Consider the following 17,542-nt stretch of genomic DNA (forward strand, 5'->3'; position numbering starts at 1 on the left):
TTTTTCTATTCTCTATTTTATCTCTGCTCTAATCTTTATATTTACTTTTTTCTGCTAGCTTTGGTTAGTTTGTTCTGTTTTCAGATTCCTTAAGCTGTAAAATTAAGCTGTTGTTTTGAGATCTTTTTTGTTTTTTACCGTCAGCATTTATAACTATAAATTTCTCCTTTTTTGCTGTTTTTCCTGCATCCTGTAAATTGTATTTCATATGTTGTGTTTTCATTTTCATTAGTCTCTAAGTAATTTTCTAATTTCCTTTGAGGTTTCTTCTTTGATACATTGGTTTTTAAAGAGTGTGTTAATTGACATAAGTTTGTGTATTTTCCCTTTTTAACTTTGTTATTGATTTCTAACTTTTTCACTATTTAGTTAGAGAAGATACTTTGTGTGATACTTTCTACTTAAATCTATTGAGACTTAATTGGCAGCCTAATATATGGTTTGTCCTGGAAAATGTCCCATGTGTACTTGAGAAGAGTGTGTGTGTTGCTGTTTTGGGGTAGAGTGTTCTGTATGTGTCTGTTAGATCTAGTTGGTTGATTGTGTTAAGTCTTCTATTTCCTTATTTCTGTCTGGTTGTTCTATCAGTTATCGAGAATAGGGTATTGAAGTCTTCAACTGTTGTAGAACTGCGTATTTCTGCCTTCGATTCTGTCAGTTTTTGCTTCATATATTTTGATAGTCATTAGGTGTATAAATGTTTATAATGGTTATATCTTCTTACTGTGTTGAGCCTTTTATTAATATATAATGTCCTTCTTTGTCTCTTGTAATCTTTTTTTGATTTAAAGTCTATTTTTTCTGCTCTTGTTTTGCTGCTGTTTTCATGGAATATCTTTTTCCAGCCTTTTACTTTCAGTCTATTTGTGCCTTTGAATCGATTTGTGCCTTTGTAGACAGCATATAATTGGATCATGAATTTTTATTCATTCTACCAGTCTCTGTCTTTTGGTTGGACAGTTTAACCCATTTACATTTAAAATAATTACTGATAAGGAATGACTTATTTCAGACATTTTGCTATTTTTTTCTATATGCATTATTTTTTTACCCCTCATGTTCTACATTACTGTATTATTTTGTGTTTAGTTGACTTTTTATAGTGAAATGTTTAAATTCCTTTCTCATTTCCCGATGGTATACATTCTGTAGCATTTTTCTTTGTGCTTACCATAGGAATTACATTTAACATTCTAAAGTTATAACTCTCTAACTTGAATTTATACCAGTTTAACTTCAATAAAATACAAAACCTCCACTCCTTTAATGGCTCTGTCCCTACCACTTTTGGTTGTTGATGTCACAGAATTATATCTTTATACATTGTGTGCTCATAAACATAAACTAATAATTCTTTTAAATGCATTAGCCTCTTAAATGATGTAAAAAACAAAATGTGGATTTATAAACCAAAGTTAACAGTAATACTAGCTTTTAGACTAATAATTGTGTTTTAAAAATCTTTTAATATTTTAAATTCTGTAGAAAACAATAGTTAGAAATAATTGTCTTGTTGTAACACTACTAATTTTTATAATTGCCTAGACGTTTATCTTTATTGAGATATTTATTTCTTCATATGCCTTCTAGTTACTGTCTAATGTCCTTTCATTTTAACATGCAGGACTTTATAAAGCATTTCTTGCATGGCAGTCCTGATGGTACTGAAATCCTGTAGCTTTTGTTTACTTGACAATGTCTTAATTTTTCCCAATCACTTTTGAAGGACAGTTTTGTGAGATATAGAATTCTTGGTTGACAGTTTTTTTATTTGTTTGTTTGTTTGTTTTGGCACTTTGAATTAATCCACTGCCTTCTGGCCTCGGAAGTTTCTGATGAGAAATCTGTGGATAATCTTATTGGGGATCCTGTATGTGATGAGTAACTTCGCTCACTACTTTCAAGATTCTCTCTTTGTATTTTGAAAATTTGATTTTAATGTGTCATGGTGTAGGTCTCTTTGAGTTCCTCTCACTTGGAGTTTTTTGAGCTTCTTGGATGTTTATATTCATGTATTTCATCAAATTTGAGATGCTTTCTTCTATTATTTCTTTAAATATTCTCTGCTCTTTTCTCTCTTTCTTCTCCTTTCAGAGCTCCCACAATGTCTAAATTGTATCCTGTGGGCTGTCTTCACTTCTCTTCAATCTTTTTTCATTCTGTTCTTAGATGATAATTTCCATTGTCCTATCTTGACGTTTGCTGATTTTTTTTCTTCTCCCTGCTCACATCTGCCTTTGAATCCCTCTAGTGCATTTTTCATTCCACGTATACTTTTCAGCTCAAGAATTTCTTATTCTTTTTATTTTTTTAGTTCTTATATCTCTTTATTGATATTGCCAGTTTGTTTATACATTATTTTCTTGACTTTCTCTTTATTTTTTGTTATTTGAGCATCTTTAAAACAGTTAAAACTTAAAAAAAAACTTTTTAAAAGTTTTTTTTCGTAATATATCTACCATTAAGTCTTTTTCAGGGACAGTTTCTGTTGATTTATTTTTTTTCCTTTGAATGGGCCATATTTTCCTCTCTATTTCTATGCTTTGTGATTTTTTGTTGTTGTTGAAAACTGGGCATTTGAGTTTAATGATGTGGTGACTCCAGAAATCACATTCTCCCTCTTTTCCCGGGTTCGCTGGGTTTTGATGTTGTTATTGTTTTGTTTTATAAATTATTGTAGCCAGTGTCTATCCTAAGGATCAGCCTGGGTGTTAATTTAAGATCTCCTCAAATAAAGCTTTTCTAAGCCTGCACCTTTACATGGGCATGCACAGTCACCTTATAATTTTTTCAATACATGCATTTGTTTTTGAATGTCATAGTCCTAATGTTTGGCTTTAAAAAGGGGAGCAAGAGAAAAATAAAGGCAGTAGGGGAAGGCTGCTGGCTGTTTAAATTCCCTGGAATTTACTTCAGCAAGAGTAGGAGGGGCTTGAAAAATTGGAGGAGGTGCAACAACAATTGTCATGTGCCTCTTTGTACCTCTGTGATTAGAGGAAGCAATCAGCGATCAGAGCATAGATTCTTGATACTTGGCAGGCAGGGTTCTTTTTGCCCACCCTGTCTTCCCACCAGGTGTGTGCAAGGTACTCCAGGAACAGGTACAGGGATGTCTGCCACAGTGCTAGGTAGCTACTTTGGTAAGAGCTGTAATTGAAATCGACCACAATTTACCATCCAAGTGTTCCCTTGGAAGTTGCAAGCCTTCCATAGACTCCAGAGTTACAAAATTGTTACATCAGACAGATTCTGCCAGTACAATCGTGTAGGTGGGGAGATTCCTGGTACCTCCTACTCTGCAGTCTTCCCAGAATCCTCCTTAAGAGCGTTTTATAAGCTGGGAACCCCCAAAATAGGGACTGAGGAGAATGCCCTACAGTGGATTTCACATCATCTGAAGTAGAGGTTTTATGGACTTTGTGTAGCAGTTACAAGAACTCATTCCATATACTGGGATGTTTTCTTTCTTCCCTAGTAGATTTCAGTACCATTCTAGTAGTGCTGAATAACTTAGAATGGCTTGTAGTCTGAGTTTAAATCTACTAAGGAAGAATGTATTCATTCTTTCAGGATATTGCAGATTTTTTAAATCTTGCATTTGTTTTGAGAGATGGAGGACAGAGGTGGATGGGGAAAACTTTTGACTATTAGGCTCCATCTTCAGCTCTGTACTCACTTTTGCTTTTGTGTATCTTAATCCAGCCATTTGTAAAATGAGGCAGTTACTTTTAAGTCAGAGATTTGTAACGTCCTGTTTTTTTTGGCAGTTGCGAAACCCGGAATTCCTATGTGAAGTTTTGCATATGTATATTCATACTTTGGAGAGCAAGGCCTATGGCTTTCAGTAGATAACAGAGATCTCCTATCAGCAGTTCTCCCCTCTCTCCAACTTGCCACAGGGGTTAAAAACTAAAGTTTTGGTTATTTCTTCCATTTCAGTGCCAAATTGTTTGAATGAATGCTGTAATCTAAAGATCTACAGAGGCTTTTGACATATAACATTACTTCTCAGAAGCCTTTCATGGATTATTAGCAAGATCTGTCTTCTATAGATAATTATGTTGTAGCAGACATATGTTTAAAGAAAAATAGGTTGTTCTTTTGTATTTATGAAATACCTCTTCGTTACCCTATTTCCTCAAAGTCTTGTCTCACTTGTATGTATTGTTTTCCCTTAATCTTTTTAAAAAATTTATTATAATTTTAATTTATTTATCACTCTTCCCCCTGTGTGTATTCATGATGTCTTTTTCTCCAGCGACTTACCACTTTTAACTAACAAATACAAACCTGAGGCTAGGATCCAGCTCTTCAGAATTCTCTTGCAGCACCACATATGGCATTTTATAAACAGCGAGTGCCTAATAAATGTCATGAGCCAGTGGACTCATGGCAGAAGTAGTAGTCTGTGGAAAACTTCCCATGGTGATTTGTTTACTAATTTTTATTGCATCTGCCTCTTATTACTAACTGATGGGTATGATTTGAGGAATATAAATGTTATTTTGTGACTTTTGGATGGTTACTGTGCAAATATAATTTAATTGAAAAATCCTCTTTAATTCTTTAAGAGAGTAATCAAGGCAGTGATTTCGTTTATTAGACTGCTCTGTTTTGGGGTTTTTGAGTGGAGTCTGTATCTATTATTGTTATTATTTAATTTTTCAGTGAGGGAGATAAATCTGCAGGACATCAAGGAAGATTTAGAATTGGATCCAGAGGAAAACAGCACTCTGTTTATGGGTATCCTCATTAAGGGCTTGGCGAAACTGAAGAAGATCCCAGAAACAGTTAAGGCAATCATAGAGCGCTTGGAGCAGGAGTTGAAGCAAATTGTGAAGAGGTCTACAACCCAGGTGGCAGACAGTGGCTATCAGCGGGGGGAGAACGTTACTGTGGAGAATCAACCAAGGTAAGTGGGAGTGTATTTTGTATTTTTGACAACTCTATTTATTGCACATTTTCTAGGGTGGGGCGTAAGTAACTTACCTTCTGTTGATGTTGTTTTCTTGAATTTAGGATACTATAGCCCATACAGGCCAGGCGCAGTGGCTCACGCCTGTTATCCCAGCACTTTGGGAGGCTGAGGCAGGCAGATCACTTGAGGTCAGAAGTTTGAGACCAGTCTGTACTGGTAGTGAAACCCTGTCTCTACTAAAAATACAGAAATTAGCTGGGCATGGTAGTGCATGCCTGTAATCCCAGCTGTTCTGGAGGCTGAGGCAGGAGAACTGCTTGAACGCAGGAGGCGGAGGTTGCAGTGAGCCGAGATTGCACCATTGCTCTCCAGCCTAGGTGACAGAGCGAGACTCCGTCTTAAAAAATAAAAAGGATACTATAGCCCATACAAACTTTGATTGGTAAAACAGCTTGACCAGGCATAATTCAGCTGTCTGTTTTTTAATGTTGTTGAAAAATTCAAAGCATATTGTCACTCAATGAAAAATATGGATATATTTATAGTAGAGATTGTCGATATTTAAACATTTAAAGAATAAATAAATTGAATCAAATAATGTAGCAGCTATTGTACACATACTAAGTACTCAGCAATGTTCAAGGCAATTTATGTATATTATCTCACTTAATTATCACTACAACTGTATGAGCTAGTTATTAGTATCCACATATTGCAGTTAGGAGAACTGGAGCTCAGAGATTGAATAATTAGCAAGCTCTTAGAAAAAGTCTTGGTGTTGAATACTAGTCCATTTGATTCTAAAATCCATGGTCTTTCCTGTGTCTCATGCTTTCTTCTTTAATGTGTAATGAGATTTCCAATAGACAAATCAGTCTCAGGAATTTTTAAAACAATAAGATTTGAATTTCATAATTCTTATTTCATATGGAGAGTACGGAAATTGAATTCAGATTCTAACTTTGTGACTATCATATACTAAGAGACCATGTGTGACAAACAAGAAGAAATCATAATCTTGTAGATACGTTGTTAAGGAAATATCTACTGTTTATACCTAGGGCTCAAAGTTTTTTTAAAAGAAGATAAAATTAAGGAGAAATAATAACTCATTTAGTATAGAGTTCTCTATAGACTTATTTAAATTTTTTGGAAAAATTAATACTGTATTTCTGTGTTCTTTTGCATATGTAAATAACATTGATTTCAATTATACTTTAACATTTCAAAAATTAATTTCCTTGTAAACTTGATTCAAAAGTACTATGTTTGGTGAATGGAACTACCCTTTATCCTTCTCCTGCCACAGAATGTTTCAAAGTAAATATTTGGCCAGGCACAGTGGCTTATGCCTATAATCCCAGCACTTTGGGAGGCTGAGGTGGGCAGATTGCTTGAGGTCAGGAGTTCGAGAGCAGCTTGGCCAACATAGTGAAACGCCAACTCTACTAAAAATACAAAAATTAGCTGGGCATGGTGGTGCATGCCTGTAGTCCCAGCTACTTGGGAGTCTGAGGCACAAGAATTGCTTGAACCGGGGAGGCAAAGGTTGCAGTGAGCCGAGCACACTACTGCACTCCAGCCTGGTTGACAGAGTGAAACTTCATCTCAAACAAACAAACAAACAAACACCCCAAAAAACCAAAACCAAACAAACAAAAACACCAAAAGTAAATATTTGATGGGTTTTGGAGAACAGACCTGACTTTGTATCCCCACTTTGTGATTTGCAAAAATTAACCTGTCTTACAGAGTTGCTTGCTTTAGATGAGGTTATATAGTTGTGGTGCTTAGTGGAATAGCACCAGTAAGTACTATAACATGCATGCATGCTTGTATAAAATGCGTGTGTATATGAATATATGTTTATTATCGGTGCCTTCCCCAAATTCCATGTTCTATGATCACTTACATCATGATCCAGAGAAGCTGGAGAATGATTCTTTGAACTTTTGCCTTTCTTCTTTCTTTGCCTGGTACCTGGATTTTCGTGAAGACCTTTTGACTCCTTACTGATGAATACTCTAAAATTCTGGTTTGCTCTTTGCCTGTTGCTGCAAGTTCCTAGATGAATACAGTGAACTTTCCTAGGGAAATAACATTGCTATAGTATATATTGGAAATAAAAGGGCATGGATTAATAACTTTTCTGCAGATCTCATTATAGTACCTTTAAAAGCACTGTGTCTTTCATAGGAGTTTCATCTTTTTTTTTCCCCCTTGCCTAAACACCTTCCAGAATTCACGAGTGGAAATTATAGCACTAGAAGTATAATAGAAATTCAGCACACTGCCCTGGGAAATACTAAATGTTTCTCTATGAGGAATGAGTCAGCAGCAGGGTTTTTTTCCCTGTTAAGTGTCTTTCGTTTGTCAGTATTTTAGAAAGCTTTTGTAGGCAGGATATATTGGACACTAACAAGTGAATGAGCTGTTTGCCTTGGCTGTATGTGTAAACATAATCCCATTTTATAAAACATACAAATTCAAGATTTGGGACCCAAACTGTTTATTATGAGACAAAATAGTACAGAGAAAGCAAGTATTTAGAGTAAACCACTTTGTTAGAAGATCAAAGATTAAATTTTGGGGCTGGGATTCCAAAGGACTGATAATTTTGAGCTAGTCTCTAGTGGTTATGTGCTGTCAAATGCTTTAAAACTTTTCAGGAATTAATTCTCTTGAATTAAGCAGAGTCATTCAAAAATGATCAGCATTGTTGCTTCTAGAGGATTGGAATATTAGAAGCAATATTGTCAAATTATCATTTGAAGCTTGTGGTGCTTTTGTGCATTGACTTTTACTTAGGAAGGTATTAGTGGCATTTATTTCAGAGAGAAGTAAAATCACAATACTTGGCATTATTTATTATTGTTTACCATTAAAGGAATTTTATGGCTAAAGATATATGAATTTATTTTTTTAAAGAAAGTTGGAACAGAGACCAAAAAATCCATGAATCCTGTTTCCCAACATGAATATTTTCTCCCCCATCCTCCAGTGAAATATCCTGTTCCAAAACATTAGCTATTCTGAGACAAGATACCCATACTGTAATTTTCCCTAAAAGTTTCATCATCTTATTAAATATATTCTGGTTGTGATGCATTGCAGGCTTGTTTTCATTTGTCTTTATGTAAAGAGAATTAATGTTGTGTGCTATTTTGCTAGAAATGTAGAAGGAAACAAACTAGTGAATTCTTTCTTGCTTTTAATTCCTACAGAGCCAGGATACTTTCCCAGCCAGTTTTTTAAAAAATCACTTTGGTGACCTACTTATTATTTTATTTTATTTTGTTTTTGATCTCCCAAACTATCTGTTGTCTATTTATAGGAGAAATATTTTGTCTTTTCTGTTCATTCATAATCTATCAGTGTCTTTAAGCCTCCACTTACTATTAAATGAAAATATTCAACCACAATTATTGCCAACTTGATAAACATTAGGGTAACATGTGCCTTGCTAATTTACCAGAACCACCTGCTACCCATTATTTCTCTAGAAAGACAGGCAGCATCTTCAACTTCAGATGGTGACTGTGGCCTGAAGCCTCTGCATTTCAGAATCAATTTCTTAAACTCCTGCTGCCTAATTGTTGATTCTTTCCCAAAATCTGATTCATGAGCATTTTTATATTATTTTTATTGGAAAGAAGCTGGAAGGAGTTCTATACTTAACAAATAAGAAAAGCACAAGGAAGAGATGGAAGAAAAACTTCTCAAAGATGTGGTATCTTGTCAAGAATATGGAAGAAAAGAATGTGGGAAAAGAGAATGGTTGGTATGTGTGAGGGAAATGGACCTGTTTAAATGCGAAGGCAAAAATTCATTGCAGGAAGGGATGGTGGAGGTCAGCTTCACTTAGGTAGAGCTGTAGGTCCTAGAGAGTGCAGAAGGCGTTGAGTGAGTTGGAGCCGTTGCTTCCAGGGAGACCTTTCTCTCTTTTGGAAGGAAACCATTTTAAAAGGTTCATTGACTTCTGTTATGAAGAAAAAGATTAAATGTCAGATGTGAAAAGCAGAGAACTTTGTGGTTTTGGGCTTGTTGTAATATTGAAGAAAGCTTCATGGAAAACATGGGAAAGAAATATACTTTAATGCTAAAAGTAGTTGTGTTTGGTTAGTAGGGTTGTAGTCTTTGCTTTTTCATCTCTGTTTTGCACCTCAAGTTATAGTGAAAATAATTCATTGTCAAAAAATTAAATTATTACTCAGGTTATTTTAATCACAAGAAATTATTAGAAATAAAAATGCCTGTGGGGGTATGAATGTTCATAAAACTAAATTTTAATATTGAAAAATATAATACCTGTTTTTAAACCAACTTGACATCATTCATTAATTTTATTATATATGTGTATCTTTATATATATTTGGTTATTTATTGGCTGCCTCTAGAATGGAAGAGAAGAGAGCACTAGTTTGTCTTGTTCAGCACTGGTGTATCTCCAGAATCTAGCACAGTGCCCACCTGACCCATAATAAATATTTGTTGATTGCAAGAATAAATTCCACATTTATGAAATATCTGCCATGGACCAGACATTGGGTAAAATGCCCAACAAATTATATGTGGTCCCTGTCCTCATGGAGTTTAAAGCAGGAAGGAAGGCGTTACTCAAAGAACGCTAAGATGTGAGAATGAAAGCAGCCAGATTCTTGATATTGCCATTTTCACTGTTTTTGCTTACCTCTGTATTGATTAAATTTTTTTTTTTTTTTTGGAGACGGAGTCTTGCTCTGTCGCCCAGGCTGAAGTGCAGTGGTGTGATCTTGGCTCACTGCAAGCTCTGCCTCCTGGGTTCACACCATTCTCCTGCCTCAGCCTCCCAAGTAACTGGGACTACAGGCGCCTGCCACCACGCCCGGCTAATTTTTTGTATTTTTTGTAGAGACGGGGTTTCACCGTGTTAGCCAGGATGGTCTCCATCTCCTGACCTTGTGATCTGCCTGCCTCGGCCTCCCGAGTGTTGATTAAATTTTAACTGTTGCCAACTGTGCTTTGCTTAGAGATGATACCAGTTTTTCATGTCATGGATAATGTTTGAGAGTTCCTATATCCCCTTGCCAACAGATTGTATTATCAAATACTTTTATCCTTGCCAATCTGAGAGGTGAAAAATGGTATTTTTGGATTTGCATTTTTATTGTAAGGTTACACTTCTTTTCGTTTGTATAAAAGTAACTTGTCATGATATCTGGGTTATATATGGATGTATTACTTCAAAATAAAATGAGTTGCAAATGAGTGAAGATATAGATACAATAAGCCATGAAATGATACTGAAGCAGGGTGATAGGTACAAGGTGGTTCATTATCCTATTATCTTCACTTTTTTAATGTTTGAAATTTTCAACAGTACAATATTTAAAGTGTTTATTTCCTTTTCAATGAATTATTTTTCTAACATGTTTGTCTCATTGATTTGTAGGAACTCTTTACATATATAGGAAATTTGTTCTTTGGGATTTATTTTGTAATTTTCTGCCAGTTTCTTTCTCTTTTGACTTCATGATGTTTCTGGGCATGTAGACGTTTGTTTTAATTTTTTGTGAGGGTATATTTATCAGGTTTTATAGCTTCTGGGTTTTGTGTCATACTTAGAGCTTCCCTACTCTTAGATTATAATAAAATTTTCAACACTTTTCTAGTACTTATATAGTCTCATTCTTAATATTTATATCTTTGATACATCTGGGATCTGAAGGAGTGACCAAATGACTTTTGAGCACACCTGACACATACTATACTGTATTGTAAGGGGTTGTACACCCTTTTCTTTTCTGTCATCCATGTATCTGTCATGTAATTGTCCATGTTAGCTGCATAATTGCTGAATTATTCTAACGCTGAGTCGTTTATCATATGGTGATGGTTCTTCTCAAGGTTGGTATTTGCCACATTTTCTAAAACTCTTTTTTTCCTCCTGGTTTCTCAGTCTGTGGAGACTATAGATTTTCAGAAATACGTTGAATTATTGCTCTAAAATTGGAAAAATATACTTTTGAAATATTTTTTATAATTTGGAGGCCAGAATTCAGAATGAGGGCATACTGCTGTAATAGAACATTCTTATAAAATGTTTTTATCTGTGAGGAAGACTAAAGGCTCAGGCCTCAAGGATAGTTTTATAGTATGAATACAATGTTTATGGAAGGAGAAATAAATGAAATATTGCTCATGATTTTTTTTAGACCTGTGGCTAGATTCAGGCATGAGTTTCTATTTCACAGAAATAGCATTTCGTTTTATCTCTTCTTTCTATATTAGTTACCCTTCTTCTAAGTATCCGAAATGCAGGACATGGTGGAATTGGTCATTTTATTTTACAGAAAAGTCATTTAAGAGCAGCTTTGAAGCAAGGTCAGGCATTTTCCTTGTGGCTTCTTATAGCCATTCCCAGGCACCGCATGTAGCACCTGGACATGCTTGGAATCAGGAAGGGTCTCCGTGTAATTTAGATGAGTAGTTAATTCGAATCAAAGCAAGCGGGAAGCAAGTAAATTTAACTTCAGTGATTATGATTCCATTTGATTAAATCTCTACTTTTGATTACACATATCATGAGAACATGCTTTAAATATACCCAACTATTAAATATTGAAGGGGATGAATAGGATGAACCAGGGACATATAGAAGAAATTCCACTATTCTTCAACTAGGATATGTCCCCTGCAGCTTAACTGAAATATTTTTAGAACAAATGAAAGGAATTAATTTTTTTTACATATGGGACTTGTTACTCCAATTGTTAACTAAAATATATAACTCATTACCATGAAAGGTTCCAAGTCTATATACTTTCTAGTAAGACTTAAATAAATTAATGGATAATAGCTCCATCACATATACAGTGTCTGAGAAATGTCGATAATGTTCATAGTTCTTTTATAAACATGAGTTTGGACAGCTATCATTCTGGTTGTGTATTGTCCTTTGGTTATAGTCATTAGAGAAAGGCTTCTTGGCTGAATAGGCCAGAGATGTTACTCAATGTTACATTTCTTAAACCTTTGTGTTTTATGTGGCAAAGTTAAAAAAAAAAAAAACAAACAACCTACTCTCGATTTCTCTTGTTTTACATATTATAGTAGGTTCAAATTAAAGAGCTGACCAGTCAAAGAAATAGAGACAATCTGTTTCATGGACTGTCATAACTTTATTTAGATGTCAGCCATCATGCTGTATCAAGGCCACTTCTCTGTTTGCTAGAGTGGGAGCTGCCTTAGGTTTTGTCATTTTTGTGCACTTGCTATTGTTACAATAGGAAAGGCACTCCAAGCTCAAAATAATACTGGATCTTTTCATTGCAAAAATGAACTAACAAACCTATGTCAAAAGAAATTCTTACATTGATGATGTGTAGGGGTGGTGTCATATATGATTAAAGCACCTTCATGTGTCTCTCAGGCTGTATTTCAAATTGTCTGGGTCTTCTAGCTCCTGCCCCATCCTCTTGCTATAGTCTCTAATCAGATTGGACTGTGAGTTTATAAGGGGAGGTAACTTTGTGTTTGCAGCCTGATTTAGGGCTGGGCACATACGAAATGCCTACAAGTTTATTTTTATGGAGATGTGGTCTCACTCTGTCGCTGAGGCTGGAATGTAGAGGCCCAATCATCATGGCTCACTGTAGCCTTGACCCCCCCTGGGCTCAAGAGATCCTCCTGCTTTAGCCTCCTGAGTAGTTGGGACTACAGGTATATGACACGATGCCTAGCTATTTAAAGTATTTTTTTTTTTTAAGAGATAGTGTCTCACAGTGATTGCCCAGGCTGGCCTTGAACTCCTGGTCTCAAGAGTCTTTCCACTTTAGCCTCCCAAAATACTGGGATTACAGGTGTGAGCCACCATGCCTGGCCAGTTTTAATGAATGAATGAATAAGAAAAAGATGCAAATAAGGTGATTTAGTGGAAGTTATTATTATTATTTTCAGCACTACTCACAGTGGGTCTATGGACCCACATCACCAGTGTCACTAGAGAGTTGGAAATGCAAATTTCCCCAAGAAGCAGTGGTTATTAAATTGGAATGTTTGGATGCAGGGCCCACAGGACTCTATGCCTTAGTTGATTCTTATGCACACTGAAGTTTGAGAACACTCTTTAGATAACATCGCAAACATCATAGAATTTTGCAGTTTTGTAGTATTCACGCTTTGCAAAGCCATCTGCCATCTGGTATCTCACCTGAGTGAGCCTCACCACTTGCCTCCTCACAGGCAGGGGCATTATTATTAATCCCAGATTTACCCAGAGAAATGTGAAAGCTGAAATAATTTGACAGTTCACAAAGCTTGTTCGTGGTGCAATTAAGATTAGAAGTAGTCTTTTTCCACCATGTAAGTTTGCTTTCTGGCTCATATAAACATGATGTTTCCAACCCATGTCATGGGCCTGATTTTGTTTGTCCTCAGAAGGACGATATCTGTACTAAATATCCATTTTCCTGCCCATACCTCACACTGTGGTCAGTGACAGGCCTCAGAAATAGCTGGACATGTTGAGAAGCGTGAAAAGCAGCCACAGAGTGCCTGGATTTTAATTAGGTCACTTGAGAATCAAATTTTATTATCTAAACAATTCCTCTAGGGGCATTCTTGTACTAAGAACAATATAGTACTAAGAACAACAAAGCACTTGTACTAAGAACAACAAAGCACTAAGAATATGCACCTAAAATCTTAACTTTTGTTATCCCTGGGAAGTGGATTTATGGATCATTTTTCTAATATTCCACTATGATGAAATGTTATTTTTGGAATGGGGGAAAGGATTTCAAAAGAATGATACTGATACTTTAATTCAAAGAAATAGGGCCTGGGTTTATTTTCTAATTTTAGCCACAAATTTGGCATACATCAGGATTAGACGTTTGAGGTCATCTCTCCAGAACTCAGAAACCTGACTTGACAAGGAGGGAGTAACACAGGAAGGAAGTGACTAGCGCCAGGCCCCACTTCAGTATTCTTGTTATTTTTACTGTGTTTCATTCTATATTACTACTAATTTTTTCTTGCTTTTTTCATAGAGCAGATGGAGAATTAGTCAGCACTCTTTAAATAGTAACCCCTTTTTACATGAAGACTTATTAATAAGTGGTAAAACGTATTTCTATCCCTTAGAAGTAGGTATTAGATAACCTTGAAGATTAAATGGGCTCCATGTCCTATTTGAAATGAAAAATAGTAGCTCAGCCAGGCTTATTAAGGAAATGTGTATGAGAGATATCGGCAGGTAAAACAAAGACCATTTGTATCTAATTATACGTTTCTTTTTATAAAATTATAAAGTTTTTATATAAAGTCTACGCTCTGAGTTCACTACTTTCTTACCTTTTAGAGCATAATCGTAGGGAAATAAACATTCTATGGTTATTGCTTTTGTCAGTGGGGAAAAGCATAACCCTGATATTAAAGTCTCAGCAGACAAGTAATAGAACAGAACTAATTCTTCTATCTTGTGTGTGTCTTTGCTTCGTGACCAAGTAAGGCAGCTTCTTGGCTGCAAACGTGGGTTTTCCAGCCAAATGACTAATTCAAGGTTCCCTGGATGTTAAATTTAGATTCAGATAGTCTTATCTCACCTTAAATATTGAGCATTTTTCACAGCTTGATGATGTAGCTTTACACTGTTGATGCTTCTTGCCTTCTGCAACTGTGACTGTTCCTTAACATGTGCCTCTTCTTAGCCTTCTGCCTTTTTTCATGGTAGCACTTGAAGATGAGATACCTAGGGATCACTTGGGGCTGGAAGTTAATAGATGATCTGGGAGAATAAGTAACATTTTACTTCTCTAGGAAGTCTGGTTTTAAAACCTGCTGGGTAATTGGAAGTGTGTTTAAAGAATAAACACTTTCTTCATCCTGTTACTTTTCTGTTTTTTAAATATAAAATAGATTTTATTGCCATATTATTAAAGTTGGCTCTTAAAGTTTGTATCTTTCAGCTCGTAACTGTACTTCATGTTCTGATGTTTAGCTTGGTAAGGTTACCTTTTTGAGAGCATGGTTTTGTGTGAAATATTTTTTATTGTGGGCTTCTAAAATCAGGAGGTTATAATCTATAACACTTACTTTCTTACCACCTCTTATCTGTAATCAGGCCTCTCTCCCATTCTGCTGGAGCCCACTTTTTCATTCCTTTATCAACAAATATTTATTGCCTATCATATGCTATTTTGCCAATCAGTGTCATGCCAAATATTGGAATACAGTAATAAATCAGAAACTCATACCCACAGTAAGCTTACAGTAGAGGGGAAGAGGAAAGGACTGGAGGGAAGGAGAGACTAGTTTGAAGACAGTTTTAATAATCCCGGCAAAAGGCAACATGGCCGGCATGAGCAAGGTAACCGTGGCAATGGAGTGAAGGAGGCCTATTTGAGAGAGAGTAAAGAGGTAGCAGTAAAGAGACTTGATGATGACTTGGGTATGAGGGAGGAGGGGAGGTAAGGATTTTTTGCTGGGGCAAGCATTACCATTTACTGATGTAGAGAACATGAAGAAGTAGATTTGGGGAAGAATATGATGAGTTCCATTTAAGTCATATTAAGTTAGCGGTGTACAGCTCAGGGGAGTAATCTGGCCAAGGGATATGTGTGTGAGTTGATAGCAGGTAGATAATTGAAGATTAGGGGCAAATGAGCTCAGCTAGAGAGAGTATGAGGGGGTTGAGAAGAGTTTACCGCATTTAAGGAACAGGCTGAGGATGAGGTTCCTGAGAAGGAATAACTGGAGAGGTGGCAGGAAAGCAGAAGAGTGGAGGGTTGTGGAGCCAGTGGAAGACAGTGTTTCAAGGAGGCACGAGTGGGCAGTAGAAACAAGTGCTGCGGCTATTTGATTAGAGGCCAAAGTGGGTTTCTTGGATGGAGCAAAATAATTATTTGGGACTTTTAGCAACAGCTGTTTTAGTAGAGTCCCAGGGGTGAAAACCTGTTTGCAGTGAGAAGGAAGAGGCAGTACAGACAGTTCTGTTGGCTCTCTTTCTAGCCTTGGCTTCCCTAGCATTATAGAGTACTAATATCACTTTGGCCTCTCTTCTAAAATACTTTCCCTGTTTTCTAATGCCCCTAAAAAGGGACAGTCTCCAGAACTGTGTCCTTTGTTCTCTTATCTTTGAACTTCAGTTTCCTTGTCTATAAAATGGCGATAAAGTAGTACCTTCCTTATAGGGCTGTCCTAAGGATGAAATGAGATAATCCAAGTAAAGTACTTAACACAGTGCTTGGCATGTTGTGAGTAATTAGGAAAGAGTGGCTGTTATGAGCATAGTTCTCCTTTTTGTTGCTGTCATGATTTCATTGTCATTGTCACTGATACTTCATTTCAGTCTTACTTTCTTAGGGATCTCCTCCATTATGACAGGTAGCTAACTACCTGCCCCTTGTAGAAGAAGGACCCCAGATCATCATCTTTCATCCCAGACTTCTGCTTATATTGCCATCCTGCATTGCTCATTCTTTTACTCATGAACTCGTTTGCCCTCAAAATTTGACTGTTTTCTCCATTCTGGACATTGGTCCATGTGTTGTAGGAGAGATGTGTTTACAAAGAACCATAAAATAGGGATTCTGCCTACACTTTCTGGCCCAGGAGGCCATGCATACCTGTTTTGTCACTTCTCTCAGTTCATTGTAATAGTTTGTTTGGAGGGACTGTAGAATCACAGAGGAAAGAGAGAATTGGTTCTTACTCTGTGGATTAGGCCTCTTTTGGTTATAAGTGCCAGGAATTGAAATCACCTAACTTAATCAAAGAGGGGCTTTTTATTAGAGTGATACAAAATTATTATTATGGAATATAAGCAGGACTTTACTAATCAAGCTGTAAGAAGGAGAGAGATGCAGCTGGGCCTTAGGAACATCCAGAGTATCTATTATCTACTTTCCTTCCCTCTAGATGGTAAATGTTAAAGATACAGGAATTAATTCATTGTTACTTTTAATTTGCTTTTTTTTAAGTGTTACATTCATATATATTTTTGTATGTAGCTCTCACAGTCAATTTCTGAGGAACCTGAAATTTGGAGAAGTCTATGATGTCTTGAAAGTCCCATGTCTATTTAATAGAGAGCTGGTATTCAAGTCCAGGTTTCTAACTGGTATTTATACCACATTGCCATCTAGGATTAATATTTTCTTTCACTAACTGTGATGCTGCATTGAGTATTACTACATACTGTTTTGTGGCTTTAGAAATAACTTGTGAGAGAGGGGTATGTGTGTTATTTTTTTCTGAAGGGTAGAAATTGCAATTAATTGAAATTAAAATCTCTAAAGTTCTTGGGCCTTTACTAATTCAATTCAGCTTAAGGAATCATGAGGTAATTTAATGATCTTGCCTGCTCTTTTGTCTTTTTTAGATCAGTGGTGAAAACCTTTATCCTAGCAGTATGTAAGCAACTGAGCTAGCTGCAACATAATGTTTTATTTCTTTTATTTAATATTTTCTGTTGGGAGTTGGGCAGGGAATGATTTCAATGGGGCATTGTGTTTTCATCCTTAGTGTGTCTGCAGCTAAAGGCAAACAACTCTTTCTCAATCTTGTGGGCAGTCAGAGAGTGTATATAAATATTAACAACATATTTCAGTTTATTTCTGGTAGCTTTAAATTGGGACAAGC

At 36.0% G+C, this 17,542-nt stretch overlaps 1 protein-coding gene across 2 annotated transcripts in view; it reads left to right on the plus strand.

The window, feature by feature from the left end:
• The window catches only part of EXOC4 (exocyst complex component 4), an 804,494-nt gene that overhangs the window by 97,976 nt on the left and 688,976 nt on the right, over positions 1-17,542 (plus strand). For both annotated transcript variants that reach the window (XM_003813456.3, XM_063606101.1), the window contains exon 6: positions 4,669-4,912. In XM_003813456.3, coding sequence (XP_003813504.2) covers positions 4,669-4,912 — 244 coding nt within the window. The remainder of the gene's footprint in view (positions 1-4,668; positions 4,913-17,542) is intronic.

The sequence above is a fragment of the Pan paniscus genome, chromosome 6 (genome assembly GCF_029289425.2).
Source record: "Pan paniscus chromosome 6, NHGRI_mPanPan1-v2.0_pri, whole genome shotgun sequence".
NCBI classification, from domain to species: Eukaryota; Metazoa; Chordata; class Mammalia; order Primates; family Hominidae; genus Pan; species Pan paniscus.